Source organism: Poecilia reticulata, linkage group LG21 (assembly GCF_000633615.1).
Source record: "Poecilia reticulata strain Guanapo linkage group LG21, Guppy_female_1.0+MT, whole genome shotgun sequence".
Taxonomy (NCBI): Eukaryota; Metazoa; Chordata; class Actinopteri; order Cyprinodontiformes; family Poeciliidae; genus Poecilia; species Poecilia reticulata.
The window spans coordinates 4,888,385-4,903,717 of NC_024351.1; the positions used below are offsets into that span (position 1 = coordinate 4,888,385).

At 36.1% G+C, this 15,333-nt stretch overlaps 1 protein-coding gene across 1 annotated transcript in view; it reads right to left on the reverse strand.

The window, feature by feature from the left end:
• igf2r (insulin-like growth factor 2 receptor) overlaps positions 1-14,140 on the reverse strand; it is a 43,795-nt gene extending 29,655 nt beyond the window's left edge. Inside the window, exons 1-8 of the mRNA XM_008397211.2 lie at positions 13,898-14,140; positions 12,427-12,566; positions 6,531-6,649; positions 4,329-4,427; positions 3,261-3,393; positions 2,090-2,201; positions 1,812-1,920; positions 684-843 (exon numbers count right to left, since the gene is read on the reverse strand). Coding sequence (XP_008395433.1) covers positions 684-843; positions 1,812-1,920; positions 2,090-2,201; positions 3,261-3,393; positions 4,329-4,427; positions 6,531-6,649; positions 12,427-12,566; positions 13,898-14,034 — 1,009 coding nt within the window. The 5' untranslated portion in view covers positions 14,035-14,140. The remainder of the gene's footprint in view (positions 1-683; positions 844-1,811; positions 1,921-2,089; positions 2,202-3,260; positions 3,394-4,328; positions 4,428-6,530; positions 6,650-12,426; positions 12,567-13,897) is intronic.
• Positions 14,141-15,333: the final 1,193 nt, after the last annotated feature.

The window sequence follows — 15,333 nt, forward strand, 5'->3', positions numbered from 1 at the left end:
GAAGCTTTGACATTAAAAACTAAAAGTTAACTGAATAAATCACGTTTTAGTTTTAATTTAAATGAACAGATTTTAGGTAAATTTAGCTTATTTTAAAATTGAATAAATGACAAAATGACACAAATACAGGAAGCTTAAGAATAAAGATATCATTTAAATGAGAATTTAAAAAGACTGTTGAGCCTAAAGCTACAACATCTGGTCTGAGTTTGATTTTCTAAACTGAGAAAAACGTTTTTTAGTTAGTAATCCTGGACAAAAATACAATACATTCAATCTAACAATCAATCGATTACAGACTGAAAACAATCAGATTTCATTAAAAGCTTCGAAGCTCAAACCATTTTTGGTGTAAAAATGCATCATAACAGCAGGTTTGCCTCCATATTCTCAAAGATATTTACGTTTCCAGACATCCAGATGTTTTAACTGATCTGAAGTATAAAAATAAAACTTTTCGTTGGTGAAACAAACGGACGGACGGACGGACGGACGGACGGATGGATGGAATATCTCTAAACCATTTGTTTTTAAAAAAAGAAATTCAGAGTTTTTATGGTTTTTCAATGCAGATCATTTTCTCTTTAGTGATCAGCGTTGCATGGATGTTCATATTGATATATTGTAAATTTAAACTGGTGCATGTGAATAATTAAAAAAAAAAAGCTCGTGTTTAGACTTACGGCTGTGGGTGAGAGGTGAAAGGTCGATGGAGATGTCGTGCTGTTCGCTCGTCAGTTTGCAGGTGTGACTCTCCAGGTAGTCTCTGTGACAGGCGTACTCAGTCACCCACTCCACCTCGTAACGACAGTTTGACTCGGCCACCATCTTTGGGACGCTGCCCTGAAATGAGAACAATCAGGAGTTACCTGGAGGCAGAGGAGGGAAAATGATACTCAAGCAAGAGTAAAAAGTATTTATCCAAGAAGTTACTGGAGTAAAAAGGTATTGGCAAAAAGGCGACTAAAGTTACTGAGTAACTGATCAAATTATGAATCATTTAATATTTAAAAATTATATCACATGGACCGAAATATTTATGTGGAAAATTTGGTATTTTAGAGTTCACACTGCAAAAAAAGAGAATCTTAAGTAGTTTTAGTCTATTTTTTGGTACAAATATCTTAGCACACTTGAAATAAGAAACTAACTGTCAGGTAACTTTTCAGCAAGATAATTAATTAATGTTGATGAAAACGCCCTAATTCCAATGGCAGATTATTTAACTTATAACAAGACATTTTTCCAATTTTACAAGTGAAAAAATCTGCCAATGAAACGAGTCGATTCTCATCAATATTAATAAGTCACTGACATGAAACAAGCCCTTACATCTCACTGAAACATTACCTGTAACTTAGTTTTGTCGTATTTTAAGTGTACTAAGATATCTGCACTAGAAATTAAAACAAAAATACTTGGCAAGATGTTTTTACAGTGCATAATGAAAATAATTAACAGTTACAAAACAACAAAATCAGGCAAAAGAAACAATTTTCCAAATCAGTTTCTTTCAGTGTAGAACTTACGAAACTTTAACAAAAACTGCAGTGAAGTTACTTACAGTAGGAAGAGTTTTCAGAAATGTTACTCATGTAAGAGTAGCGACACTTCAGAATAAAGTTACACAAGTAAAAATACTCATAAAACTAAGTTTTTTCCAAAACGTTAGTACCCAGCTAATGCCTGAAAGCTGAAAAGCTAAATCTGGGAACCAGATGAGTCGATGGGTTAGCAGCATTAGCAGCATTAGCAGCATTAGCAGCATTAGCAGCGTTAGCAGCGTTAGCAGCGCTGGCTGTGGGACTTACGGGATGGCGGCTTGAAGGACAGATGAAAGTGATGTTGACGGTCGGCCGGTGTCCTCCACATCTCTCCGGAGGCGTCGACTCGGCGCTTAATTCATACTGTAACCTCAAACTGGAAAGAAAATTACACAAGAAATTTAATTCAGTGGATTTTTTTAAGCCAGAAACAATTAAGTTGATCAACTATCTCTAAAACTTTCTGAAAAAACTGCACAGTGGAATCGTTTCATGTTCAGTTTTAACAACAAGCAGGAGAAGAGCTGCAGCGATGAGAGACTCGCCTGTCGCTGGACACGGCCTCCAGCGGCCGGCTGGGAGCCCCCATGCTGAAGGAGCCTTGTCCGGTGACGAGGCAGGCTGCAGAGCCCTCTGGACACGACTTATCTGCAATGTCTGCAGGACAGAACAGAAGAACTGAAATCCTACAGAGACAAATCCTACCTGCCTCGTTAATGAAACTGATCAGTTCAGCATCAGACGGGGAAATTACTGTCTCTAAACAGGAAGCTCTAAAGACTAACAAAAGATGGACACATTAAAAATATATGATTATAATATAAATGATTAACTTAATAATAATCTCAATATTGGGTTGTAATGGTTAAGTAAAAAAGTATAAGACAAACAAGCATAACCTCAAACTTTCACTCAGTAAATTCAATCAAAGTACTATTTAGTGATAAAAGTCTAACAATTTCAAAGGTTTATTAATGTTTCTGAAATTTAAATTGAAGGTTTTTCAATTGACCTGCATCAGAGGGGAACAAATTGAAATCTAAGCCCTCAGCTTTCTATGACGGGCCATTATAGATAGAAAAAATAAATACATTTCCACCCGAAAAATCTCAGAAATTTTCAGAAAGAGTGTCAAAATTTCAGAGAATTTGCAATAAAAAAACTCAGAAATTTTGAGATTAATCTCAGGAAGTTTCTAGTAAAAGGTTCTGACAACGTGTACAAAGTGTTTGACCAACACTAATAATGCCACTACGTTCAGCAGCCAACATTGACACTGATTTTTCTTTTTTTTTTTTTTTTACAGAGAAACGTGCAGATGAGGTTTAGGGCCACAGAAAAATGCAGATTTTTTTTTTTCCATCAGAATTTCATCTTTAAACTTCTGAGATAAAAAGTTCAGAGAAAGAAAAATCTGAATTTTTTCTTCTTCTTGTGTGGCCCTAATGCTCTTCCGTAGAAACTGCTTTAAAAAGGCATGATCTTTATAAAACTTTTTTTTATAGGTTTTATTGGCCCTAGTGGCCTTTATTTGATAGTTAATTGACAGGAAGGTGGGTAACGAGAGAAGGGGACATGCAGCAAAGGTCACCAGGCCGGGAATCGAACCTGCGACAGCCACATCGAGGACTGAGGCCTCCGTATGCGGGTTGTGCTAAACCCCTGCGCCACCACAGCACACCCCGTTATTTCTAAATCTAATCAGTTTTCACTCACTCAGGCTTCGGCAAATGTTGATGTAAAAGTCTAAGTCGTCGTTGCCGTCGTCGACCAGGTAACCGTCCTCCACCTGGATCAGAGGGTTCAGGTCGTGCTTCTTACCGTCCGAGTCGAACACGTAGCAGGGAACCTAAACACACAGCAGGAACGGGAACTGGATTTTACATGACGCTACATGTAGGATTATTTTAGTGTTTGATTATTCTGACGGTTAATAAAATAAAAACATTGGTGCATTTTGCAGATTTTTCACTCACTTAAGCTTTTTAAACAATGTTAAAAATACATAAGAAACAAAATATTTAAGAAAATAAACCCTTTAAAGCCTAAAAAGCAATACTGCATTTCTTTAGCAAAGTCTTGATCATTATCATTTGAAAAAAATCCAACAACATGTGAAAAGCTCAGGCCTTTCTGCTTGACTTATCAATACAATGTAGGGCTGAAAAACAACAATCAACTGATTATTTGTTTTTTTTAGATAAACAGATCAATAGTTGGGTAGTAAAACGTGCTTAATCTGACTTTTTTAACAGAATTTGAACCAAGTGGAGCTAAAACAACCACCTGAGTTCTGGATAGAACATATTTAATAACAAGGAAGTTTTTTTAATCTTAAATACAAAATCTTTATATATTTGTAGAGTTTTGGATTAATCACTGTTCTTTCTGCAAACTGCCTTTTTGAGGTCATGTGCCAGTTAACGATTAATCAATTACTAAATCAGTTGACGATTATTTCAATAATCGAGTCATCACAGCTAATCATGATTAATCGTTTGAGTCCTAACTGGTTACAAATGTTTTGGTTACATCAGTGAACTTTTAACAGAAGTAAAAAAAAAAAAAAAAAAGAAAAGTAATTTGTGCCTGAAATGCAGCGTAAATTCATTTCACGCTGACAGCATGTGAGACCAGCTTTCTGCTGCGCAGCACAAACAGCAGCACTTCATGGGATGTGGAAGCTTCACTTTCTGTCAGCTGACTTAATTGTTTCTGCAGAAAGATGCGGTTTCCTTTCTCACTCAGAAACCTACAAGCAGGACCTCCAGTCAGGACTCCTACCTCTTTGTGTGGTTTGAATTTGTCCTTCTTGCAGGCAGCGTAGGTCTTCCACTCAAAGTAATGAACACATTCAGACAGCGCCACGAACTCTGGGGTGCCCTGTTAGACAGAAGTGTGAACAAAACTGTTTCGTTATAAACAAGCAGAAAACAACGTAAAGGACATCGGCTTTTTATTGAGTGGGTGGCTTTTCGGAAAGATTCGTCATAAGTTTCCTGTGTGRCCTAAATTATACGGAGTTTATCTGCTTTTACTTATTCAGAAAAACCATCTTTGGAGCTTTATTTTTTAATAAACTTTTTCTGTAGCTGTAATTTCCAGGTAAATGTGAATATTTGAGCTCTGCAACTCTTTGGTTGGATCCAAGCTCATCTTGACGTTGTTTGCAAGGATTTCCACAAACCTACCATCACAAACAAAAACGGTCTCCATTTTTTTTTCACTTCTGTCACCAAAATCTTAGGTTTAGTATCGACTGATATCAAATACAGAAAAACAGCTGAATTGATTTAAAATGTTTTTTGTGTTTTTTTTAATAAACAGATATGAACGTACTTATTTGATAACTCTGCACCAGCACAGCTCACTTAAACACACAAATGGCTTCAGAAGCTTCGTCAAACATGCAAAAACAACTTTAATTTGTTCAGTCAAAGAAGCATATCAGCCAATGCAAAAATAATAAAGAACCATCATTGCATTGAAAAATTGTGCAGAATCAAACATTGAAGCCCAACAAGACAAATAAATAAATAAAAAGTTGAGATGCTGAACTTGGCTAGACATTTTGCCAGCATAATCTTCTCTTTTTATCATTTCATCGTTCTTTTTTTTTATTGAGTTTCATTTCGTGTCAGACATAATGACCTGCTAAGCCCCTCTTCTTCGGAAACAGAACCGCTCTCATTGTGACTCGACAGGAAATGACATCACTACCAAAGCTACAGCAACTCTCCCTCCCTCTTTCTCACTCACACACACACACACACACACACACACACACACACACACACACACACACACACACACACACACACACACACAAGACCGCAGAACAGCACACACCCTCAGAGTTAAAGTGATCAGATCCAAATCAGCAGACACCTGTTGCTCTGCATTCATTCTATGCAGAATATTAACGTTCTGGAATTTGCAGGAAGAAAGAGAAAAATTGCTTTGTACGATTTTTAAATAATTTGCATTTTGAAGCCTGGAATAAGTGATCGATATCATGGAGAAAAAAAAAACATTTGGTACGGAAACTAACTAAAAACGTGGCAAATTCAGATTTTGCAYGTTTTTGTTCTTCTATTTGGGTTTCTGCTKMTTCTAAAAACACTTATYTCAACTTATTTGGCATTAACTTCATGTTTTTTTGTGTGTGAAATTAAAAATAAGCTGATTGTAACGTCACAAATCATCAGGCACTGCGTCGTTACCTAGCAACTTCAGCAAAGCCTAGCCCATTACCTAGCAACCCAGAAAGAGCTCCAGCATGTTTGATCAGCTGGTTTTGCCGCTGTATRCTCTGTACAATGGCTGCTGGAAAAGACAAGTGTTTTTCTGTTGATTGAGCATCTAGAATTCCYTTGTTGGTTGTGCGGGAGGCCCCACTTTTGCTTTTCAAAGATGTACGGCTGTATAATTGTGCGTCTGTTTGCTGCCATTTTCATGTGCAAACGTTAARAWGAATATAATAATCCAACAGATTATATGGATTTAAAGTGCAACAWCTCAAATTAGGAAATGAGCAGAGACTAAAGTCTCATTATCTAAGAATGGTTTTGTGCAAAAAATGTAACRAACATGTTTTGAATAGCCAATAGGAAGARTAGGTCACCTTTAAAGTGTTTTTACACCCCAAAAATGTACAATTATTATAATCCTTAAAGGCAAAATGGTACATTTTCATATTTTTTATCTAATTTTGCTAACCTCACCTGTTCAAGGACGCMTAATAAAGTTCCCTTTAAATTGAAATGCTGCAGAATTTGTGTTTGCATTTCTGTAGACGTATTAAAACACATGCAKKGATTTTCTTTAGGCTGCCAGAACAAAACAGCTGTGCAGAGCAGGTGTTTGCTGACGTCAGGGAACAGACGAGAATAATACCGATCAGWCACTTCCATRWATCCTGRTWATTAAACAWCTCCTGTTCAGGGAGAGACCGGTCCCAGTCAGGCCGGTCGCTGTGGGTCTTACCATGGTTTTCCCACACTGGAAGTCGATGCTGGTCTGAACCGGGTTGGTTCCTCCGGGGCATGTGTTGGTGGTGTTGTAATCCAGCACGGTGCCGGAGAGCATCTGCAGGGAAAGGTCACCTGCAGAGTAAATGAGGAAAGGGTCAGCATGCTGTTTTATCTGCTGAAATTATTCATTTTCATCATTAGYTTTTATCTCCAAGCAGACAGTTTGACAGATTAATGTCTCAAACTCCCAACCTCCACGTTTATTTTGACTGCAGGGTCAGTTTTCATTTTTCATGTCAATAAAGGGAAAGGAAAAACTGTCTGCTATGGGAAAAGCTCCGCGCTGCCTGGATCTGAGTTTTAAAAACTGACAGCAGGCCAATGATTTTTTTATTTATTTATTTTTATAAATATTTGATATTTATTGGCTGCAAAGAATTYACAGACAGATAAAAAAAACTGGAACACCCGAGCTTCAGATGAGAGAAAACAAATGTTTTTCCTTGTGATTGAGTGAATATTATCAGTGATTTTATGTGTTTATGTTTGTGTGAACTCTGGGTMAAGATAGGCTKCTATCACAAGACAACAATCATTCAATGTAACTTTAACTGAGCAACCAGATGACCGACAAACCTACAAACTGCAGGAGATAAGGAAGAGCAGTCGGCCTCTCCACAGAGAATCTGAAACCTAACTTAGCAACGCACGGTACGTCATTATTAATATGTAACAATTTCAGGTATTTTTTAATGTTTTGGTATCAGTTCAATAAGAAAAAACTGGACCTTTACTGCTTTATTTTAAAAGATTGTAATGAATTTAATATTTGCACATTGTTAATATCTAACTTTGCTGACATTCTTCTGTTACATTCTGAACCTAAATTCAATCAGTCAAGTTTATTGGTGTAGATTAGAACATTTCAGCAACCAGGCAGATAAAAGTGCTTTACATGATAAAAAAAATTAAATAAAATGTGAACACAAATATTTTATAATGTCCAAGATGAATAATAATYGTGATGAAGTAAAATTGTTTAATATTTGAAGCCAAACAGAATTATTTTGTAAGAAAGACTGAATTAAAAATACACCAAAAGCTGCATCCTTTGCAGGAAATGAGGAAAGTCCAACAAGATCACATCTGATGTGGAAGAAACACGATGCAAAAGGGATTAAAAGGTAAACAGAAAAGCAGCTGGGAGAAATGAAATCATTTCCTATTCAGCCTGTTTGTTTTTGGAACGTTTTCTTTTTTTAAAGCACAGCTACAGAAAAGGTTGCATCACGTTTTACAGAAACTGTTTGGCATGTTTCGACCTGAGGGYATAAAACATGTAGCTTAAAGTCTCTGTGTGGATTTTACTTCCCTGAGTTCTGAGAAAAGTCACTTGAACTCACTGTTAGTTTAACTTCTCTAATTTAGCCTTTGGAATACAATGAGTCAGATAATTTTAGCGGCTAATCGTAGTAAAGTGCTGAGCAGATAAAACCTCAAGCTAGCAGCGCCGTGTCTGTGTGAGCTGCTGATGCGTTCAGGGGTCATGTGAGAAGTCAGTCACAGTTATTTAACTCCAAATCATCTGACCTCTCTGCTGCTTGGTCACCACTTACTCATTCTTCCTCTTTACATAAGAGCACTTCCTCAATGCACTAAAATAAATTTGTAATAAAAACAAACAACTGCACAAGTTTTCACTTGTTTTTAAACGCGTGTTGTCTTTAAAGCTGCACGGCTCCTTGTTGCAGMCGGGACTCTGATATCAGATATTCAACAAGGGGACTTTTGTGACCTCGGCTGCAGGACAAGCTGTTGTTTTAGCCTGAAATAACTCTGTCTGGCAGCCAAAGAGGTCAGCAGAAGAAYAAAGGAAGTCTTAGCCGGCCTGAGAATGAGTGAGACATTAGCTGCAGCTTTCTTATTTACATTTTTTTTAGCGTAGACATATTTTAAAATCAGACAAAGAATCACTGAATGACTTCATATATCAAAGATATTAAATTTAATTCAGAATTACTTTATTTATCCTAAAATTAAATGCTGTCAAAACTAGCTTGGCCTGACACGATACATTTGCAGGACGATAAATTGTCCCAGAAATKATCGCGATAAATGATAAACTTGCTGTTTCAATACCATTTTCAAATATAAAGAAAATAGCAGAATAATACAAGATCAATCAACTTTAATTTTGTAAAGAACACTCCACACTGCAACTTTAAGATATTTTAAATATAAAAAAATAAAACTCAACAACCAAAAACAATAAATAAAAATGAAACAAAACAGAACGGAAACCAAAAAGATTAAACAAACTTCCCTTCACAAAATATTCATCATCAGAATGGAAATCATCAAACTCATTKTAATTTGTCAACTCATAGACTTTACGGACGGAGTAGCTGTCAGTGTTGCAACTGCATCTGAAGAGGCCTCTGACTGAAGACTGTTGGTGAATGACAGTCTCATGACTAACAGCTCAATATCTGAGCAGCAGAGTTAATATTCCACAGAAACACACTCTGGGTGACACAATCAGTTGATAGCAATCTGCTATTCCAGCTCCTTTGCTTTTGCCGCTCCTCTTTAMATCTGACTGAATGGTTAGAAAACCAAGCGAAGAGGCAGCAGAGTGGGGGAAAGGATTTTTACTCATGCATCTGCATCCATGAAGCCTCCTTTCCAACTCCTCTGTGATTTGAGGTCGCAATTCAGGTGTTATTGGAGCTTTACAGATGCTAATTAGCTGCTCTCAGTTGTAAAACCTTGTTGCTATGGTTGCACATTATAACAACTGTCTGAAAGTGAAAAAAAAAAAAAAAAGTAGGAGCAAAAATCCTCCCAGCTGCACAGCCAGAGGGAATAATTATCCAAACATAAAACACCTAAAAAAAAAAGTAAACAACGTTTAGAAAAAGAACAAATGAGAACAAACGTAGCAGCGATRCTCCAACATGCTGCCACCATCAGCGATGCAGTTCTAGAATAAAAAATAAATAAATTTGGATTAAGTTATCCAAACCTAACTGGCCCAATGTGAAACAGTAAATGCCTCCTAAACTACAATTGTAGTAGTTTAGTAGTTTCACTTTTACTCAAGAGTGAAACCAAAATGTAGTTCAGAGCTAAAACTGAATTAATTTTTCTAAATGGGTTCATTCATGCAACAGAAGGGGCGTAACATCCTCCTTTAGGAAGAAAACAGGGGAAAAAAAGTCAATATTTCCTGAAAACATACCAGTTCAACTAGCAGATTAATTTGCCTATAACAAGGGAACAATATCTTTTTGTAAGTAAAATAACCGGCCAGAGCAACTGAGTCTTTTTCATCAATATTAAGGAATTATTTACTTAAAACAAGCTGCTGACAAACATGAGGAAGAGGAGGAGGAGGAAGAGGGACTCTGCCTGTTCAGCACAGAGATCAGATCTCTGATGAAGCACCAACAAACTGATCCATACAGCATCAGATCAATAGTTCAGTCAGCAATAAAACCTCCTGTTGTCGACAGGAAGACTGAGAGCGCTGTCAGGTTGAGGCGGCATGAAAAACATAAAAACATCAATTTTTACCTCACGCTCAGTGAGGAACACACAGCATGAGAAAACGCTGAAGTAGGAGGATTACTGCAAGGTTTTTATGCTAATATTATTCTAACAAAACTCTCATTTCATGCTTCCTGCATGTAAAAAGTCAAGATTTCTGCATTTCTGTGACATTGAATGAGAGTTTTTCTATGGGAAGATGAGACATTTCTGATATAAACAAAGCATCTGGGTATGAAATATCATGATAAAAACTGTGGAGTTCAGCCATTTTTATCTGAATTTAATCATGTGAAACAGGTTGTGGTCAATAATTCATGATTACATTACGAGAATAATGTTGTAATATAACAACTTTATTCTTGTAACATTACTTTGTACGATTTTATTCTTGTAATATCATAACTTTTTTCTTTCCTTGATGTGATCTCTGTTGCATCAACCATAATATTTTGTATAAAACAAAAACGAGAAGGTCTTCTTATATTTCTGCAGCTTTTCATTAATCTATTGGTGTCTGTTAAGTTTAAGTAATATTAAATAAAAACCTTCAGGAACTCCTGAAACACTTAAAAAATGTTCAGTTTAAATAAAACAAATACAGAAAAGTTACAAAAAATATTCACTGTTTTACAGAACGATTTTGATCATTCAATTTTGAGTTTTAATTGCTGTAATCTGTCTTGGAATTAAGATATTTCTGGATATAAAATGGATCCGTTTATTGTTTAATTATATTCATCTGAATTAAAACAACAGCTTCAATAACCAGTCAGAACACGGATTGATCTGTTTCAGATTTAAGGCAAACTTTTCCGTTGTATAAATATGAAACTAGTCCTGCTTCATTCATCCCCCCTGCTGTGAAGGAACCCTTTTCCTTGTCACCAACAAGGCTGTCATCTCGTTTTGCCTCGGCGGTGAATGACGGATCCTGACTCGATTAGCAGCTGTGACTCCTTTAAGGACATATCAGGCTTTATTTAGCAAAAACAGTAAAATCTTACTTAAAATAGGCCAGTAACGTCCAACTATCTGATGGTTTTTCACAAATACTGAACTTAAAATGTTATGAAATTCAAATAAAACTTCCAACTGAAGCAGATGCCTAGTGGTTCTAGACTTTGACTTCCTAACTGCAATACCTTCGCAGAGTTTAGGCAGTAATTGAAGTTCTGTTTTAAGTGAAACTTTGTTAAATTTAAGGTTCGAGTTCGATGAAAACAACTTTGAAAAAGAAAAATTTTGACACATTTAAGATGCCAAGTTGACATCAAGTTTCATTGCATTTGCAAATTTAAGTTTTCATAAAGCAAAGACTATGGAGAGCAAAGAGTGCCAAATTACAACAATTATTTAAATACATCATTAATTTACTAAAGCTGGAATTAAATACAGAAATTATTTATTAAATATAGAATTGATCAAATGTGTCAAGAAAACACTGACTGTGGAGGAAGCTGCCACAGATTTCAGACATTATTAACGTTGGTCCCGCGCACCAGCTAGCACAGGCTAACGCTTTCTCATGAACTTTAGAAATATTTCAGACCAAACTAGAGATACAGACGCCGTATTTACTCACCCAGTTTGTAGTCAATAAATTGCAACAATTTAATAATGTCATTGTAGTTATTTCTGAACTTTTCAGTGAAGATATGATCTTAAAGTCGTAACAAACTTGGAAAAAGTTAACTTGACTTGGCTCTTCTGATTGACTGAAGCAGCCAATCAGAAGTCAGGATTTCTACAGAGGCAGTCCTAATCCCGCCCACTGAGTTTTGATGGGCGAAGTTGACAGTTTAAATTAGGGCTGAAACGATTAATCGGATTAATCGATTATTAAAATAATAATCGATTTTAATAATCGATTAAAATTATTATTTTAATCGATTATTAAAATAATAATCGATTAATCATCAACTGAAGAATACACACTCAAAAAAGCCATTTGCTGAAAAACATTACTTAAATAATCTATTGTTGCAGCTTTAGTTTAAATTCATTAATTGTTTGCTACAGTTATAGTGCAACATAATTTATTTAATAATGAAATAATAATGTCTAATTATTAAAATTAAATTAATAAATTTAATTGAGGAAGATATAATTAATTGCATATTTAATTCTGTATTTATTTATTTTAAAAATTAATGACATTTAAATAATTATTTCATACGTCAATTATTTCTTGTAATTTGGCACGCTTCACTCTCCATAAGAACATGGCTGAAGACATATCTGACGAAGCTATGGCCTAAATTAACCTCTGACCTGCAATGTTCAACCAAATGCAGACACGTTTCCACGTAGTTCAGTCCGATATACCACCAAACAGAACCACAGTGCTTTGTACTCACCGACTGAGCGCTTGTCTTCACCGGTGAGGTTTTGGGCGCAAACTGCAGTGCTGGACCCACAGCTGGTCGGTGGTGAAGACTCACAAAGCTTTATGGTGTATTTCACTTTGTTGTCCAAGTCTACAGCTTCCCATTTATAGCTGAAAGACAGATAAGACAGAATTAACTAAGAAAGAATTGAAATCAATATTTAGTCCATAGAAATGTGAAGAAAACATCCAACATCTTCAATGAAGTGTTCTGCAATTAAACCCGGATTGAGGTTAAATTGACTTTTTCTTTAGTAAAGTGACAAAACCAGGAAACAAACAGCAGCCAGTGTGAGCATTCAGGTAACTGGTTTTCATTCCTGTCTTATTACTGAGTCAATATTTAGACAACAGCTGCACTGACAGAGCTCCAGCAAAGAAAAGCTAATATTTAGTCTCATGTTTTGCATCTTTTCTGCTGACTGCAATAAAAACACAACGCAAAAGCCTAGAAAGGTCCCACGTTTCCCTTCAAAGTACTTTTGTAATCATTTTCAAAACTGACTTTTTAGTGATTTTATGTTAAATGTTTTACTATAGAGTAATTTAAACTGATGGGAGGAACCAGTGTTTCATCTTTTCTAAACTAAATCTGACTGCACTTTGCCACAGACACCTAATTTATTGTCACCATTTGATAACATCTCTAAGAAAATACCACAATGCTAGCAAAGCATACAGTTGTATTATTTATGCCTGAACACAAACAATTTTTATTTTATTTTACACATCTGAGCTTCGTGTTTGACTCTTGAGGAAACACAGTGACACAGATAAAAACCTGCATTTTTTAATGCAAAAATAAACCATCCGTTGCGATATTATTTTTGTGATGCAGCCATGAAAGCACATCAAACTTTCCAAATATTTTTCTGGCATGCATCGCATCAAAGCTGTACTTTGCATCCTGTGCAGAACCTTCTTCCTGCAAGGCAGCAGTTTGTCCGCCATCATGTCAATTAACGCAGGAGGATCAGCACCTCTTGTGATGTCATCAACAAATACGCAAGAACAGAGTCAGAAGTTTAATTTTGATTGATTTTCTATTTATACTTTCTGTATTAAGATGTCTATTAAATTAGATTTTTCTAGATTTATTTATATCTGGACAAAATATGGCAAAAATAAATTTACTACCCAGGAACTACAGATCARTAGCACTTTAAAATGTGCTCGGAAAATGTGGTTTTACCGACTGAAAGCGGTACCGCCGAAGCTAAAAGTTGGTTCTGTTACGAAAACAAAGAGCTGCTTTTAGCTGGAGATAAATGTCAAAGGTGCTGCGATGCTAGCAGATGAACGAGTCTGGGGAAAAGCGATTTAGCGCTAGCTAACACACAGATAACCCGGTTTAAATGGTTAGCTGAGGGGTTTAACTAGGAAATAACGCTGTTTAATGCGTTGTAACGTCTGTCTGKKTCTGGAGGAGGTGTGCTTGTTACCTGCAGAGGTCCTGGTACCACAAGCTGCTGCGGACCTCTTCTGCTCCGGACCGAACCGAAAAACATCCCAAACCGATGTAMAGCCACAGAGCCAGCCTCAGAGGCCGGCGTTGAGTCGGTTTATCTCGGAAAAACATGTTTCTATTCAGCTGGACCCCGAACGTGGAGCCGAATTAAGACGACATGATACAGCAGAGAGTATCGGCTCTGAACCGAATCAGTAGGAAGTGACTGAATCACATGACAGGACGTCACATGACTMGGAGGGTGCTGACTGCAGAGGCGTTTGCGGGCAGTAGGAAAACTAATTTTCAATCCACTAAAAGCACAAACGTCGCCATGTCCACTTCAGCATGGTGTGTTGAGTAATTTCGGAATTAAAAATAGCATTTATAGATCGGTTAGTCCTCTTGTGTTGGTAATTGGCTAATATATCTCATGGACAGAACATGTTACTAATTGATTACAACTAGTTTGATTGACAGTAAAATCTATAAATAATGTAAACAATTAATGAGACCACTGGTCATTAATGGTCCCATAAAAAATTTGAAGAAACCATGGCAACAGCTAAAAGTTGAAGTAAAATTAATGAAAACAACAATTCAAGACTTATTAAAACTACAAGTAATGTTTAGATTAAGGTTTGTAAATAAAAACAAATAATTCAAATTCAAATGAGAAGCATTTTCTCTATATTCAAACCCACGTACACATTACGTGTCTTAAATAAGAGTTAAGTAAAACCCTTGAATAAAAAGAGATATGATAGTAGATAGAATGGAAATAGATATTGAATCTATTTTCTTTACAGTAACTTTTTAATTGTGATTTTATTTTAGCATTTTTATACTGGAATTAATGTTGCAAATAGGCATAAACAACAGTGACAGTTTAAAAGAAGAAATATAACTTGGTTGAGTTGTTTAAAGTGTACTATGGCTAAGTGGGACTGTAACAGAGATCRACCKTATGAAACAAAAAATGCATTTGTTTCCAAATCAATGACTTTTGAAAGCTAAATAGGATTCTGTACAATTCAGGATTCTTGGCAGAAAACATGTTGGAAATCAGAACATAACTTTAAAATCATTTGACATTAAATTATAACAAAAAAACAAAAGTTCAGCCAGTATTTGCTGTTGTCTGTAGTTTCTGAATGCAGCATGAATGAAACTCGTTACCTAATGTACATTCATGGAAGAACTACAACTGCCTTATTTCACTCGGACCCTTTAAAACGCGCTCTTAGCAGCTTGAAGGCACATTTTTAGAGCTTGATGCTYCTGAATGGACGCCACGACAGTTTGAGTTCTCTGCCGCCMTCTAGCGGCCATCTTGTAGAAACACGCTGTGCCAAATGGCATAGCTAGACTTTCTAAACAGCCTTGAATTTCTTTCTGTGTTGGCATATTATTGTCTCATGTTAGGTTTTT